Below are 1,882 nucleotides of genomic sequence, written 5' to 3'. Positions count from 1 at the left end.
CTGTCAAAAGTGTAATATTCATATCAAAATAGCAATAAGCCATAGATGTTTGTCTTACCACTCATTTTAATAATATCTTCAAAGGTTGCTCTAAACAATCCTTTATGTCCATGGGCCTTCTTGAGAATTCCACGAATCCCTGACTGAGTTTGCACTTTTGCACCCACAAACTTGGCTATTTCAGTTTCAGTGTGAAACATATCCTGCAAGAGTAAAGGAATCATTTTAAACTCCAGGTAATATTGAAATGTATTATGTATAATGATATTTCACAAGTTAAGGGGTAAATACCCACAACTAATTTTTTGTTTTTACCTTAACAAATGCAGTTTTCTGAACAATTTTCTCTGGTGTTCCTAAAAGTCTTAACTTCTTTACTATTTTACAGCTCTGATCAGTCTCCAGTACTACTCCATTGGCAGCAATACGAAATTCAGACTGTTGATTGCAAAATAAGCATCTATTAAATTTGTAAACAGGGTAATTTTAAAGGAAGAAAATGGGCTTTTTCCATATTTCACACACCTAGGTTCATAGTATATTTAACTGTAAAAACACTTGTAACTCTACTGACATAAATTTCACTCTTACCACTCGCTCAGCAATATTTTGTAAAGCAACAAATCCTGTACCAATTGTAGTTACAGGACCCCAGAACATGGCTTCAACATGGAGATACTTCCTTGCATACTTCAGAGAACGCATAACAAAATTGTCCTCCCTCTTAGCATAGTACATAAGGGTCTGGAACCGTCTCCATCCAAGAGAAAGTATCAAGGGATCCTTATTTTTAAGAATTCTGGGATACCATCGATGAACCTTGATGCGTACCTATGAAGTACACCAATAATTGGTACCATCAACTGATAATAAATTCATAAGTCATTTATGATCAATACTAACATATACATTAGTCTACTTACTCTAACAAAACCCATGTTGCTTTCATTGTCCAATAATCCTCCCACAATCACAGGATAGCTGCTATCAAAGTTGGTGATAAATTCGCATGGGAATTTTGTGAATTCCAAACGTACATACATGCCAGCTCTAAAACCTTCATACTGCACTCTAGTTTCTTCATCAAGTCCTTCAAACTCACTACGATTTAACTGTGAACATATAAAGATGAAAAAAATGTTTAACAATGGTTATAACAACTATAACACTATAATCAAGACCTCATAAGATTTTACTATAACACAGTACACTATAAAAAATTGAACTGATTTTTTTTTTCTTTCTTTTTAAATGGGTGTACTTGTGCCAGTAAAACTATTATATATTTTTATCTAACACATTTCTGATGGGAAAATATTCAGAATAAAGTTTGGTGGGACTGGGGTACAGTAGCACATGCAACTCTGCATCTAGGCTATTGTCTGGCTCACAAGCAGGCTCACAAGGCACCATTCCAGTTACTAGAAGCCAGGCTCATGACATGATTTGACATCATCTAGCAATGGTGGAAATTTACCCTAACATTACAGGATATACAGTGTGTATGAGATAATTACTACACAAAGTTATATATATATTTTTTTTTTCTAAATCATCCATGTATATTGAGATTCATCTAATATAAAGTAAATACAGTGCACCTAGATAAAGTTGTGAACCAATCTTTTATTGGCACTTTCTGCACTCTAGTGCTTGCAATAGTTACCTGAGCCTGCTGACTTAACTCTGCTTTGAGGGTATCAAAGTGATCCCCATCATCTTTGCCATCATATTCAGAGTCAAACATCTCCTTGAGACGTCTCTTCTTTTCCAAGAGCTTCTCTCTTTTTGTCTTTTCCTTTTCTACTTCAGGAACCACATCTGAAATATGTAGCAACTTTACTTAGTAATGAAATAATATAAAGACAGCAAAGAAAAAAGA

General features: G+C 34.4%; 1 protein-coding gene across 1 annotated transcript in view; it reads right to left on the bottom strand.

Moving 5' to 3' along the window:
• LOC119585430 (ribosome biogenesis protein BMS1 homolog) overlaps positions 1-1,882 on the bottom strand; it is a gene marked incomplete in the record, with an annotated part of 34,374 nt that overhangs the window by 9,651 nt on the left and 22,841 nt on the right. The window contains 5 exon segments of the mRNA XM_037934088.1: positions 59-203; positions 316-438; positions 592-831; positions 924-1,112; positions 1,667-1,821. Coding sequence (XP_037790016.1) covers positions 59-203; positions 316-438; positions 592-831; positions 924-1,112; positions 1,667-1,821 — 852 coding nt within the window.

Source organism: Penaeus monodon, chromosome 19 (genome assembly GCF_015228065.2).
Source record: "Penaeus monodon isolate SGIC_2016 chromosome 19, NSTDA_Pmon_1, whole genome shotgun sequence".
NCBI classification, from domain to species: Eukaryota; Metazoa; Arthropoda; class Malacostraca; order Decapoda; family Penaeidae; genus Penaeus; species Penaeus monodon.
Note: the sequence above shows the minus strand (reverse complement) of the source record. Positions and strands in the feature narration are given on the sequence as shown.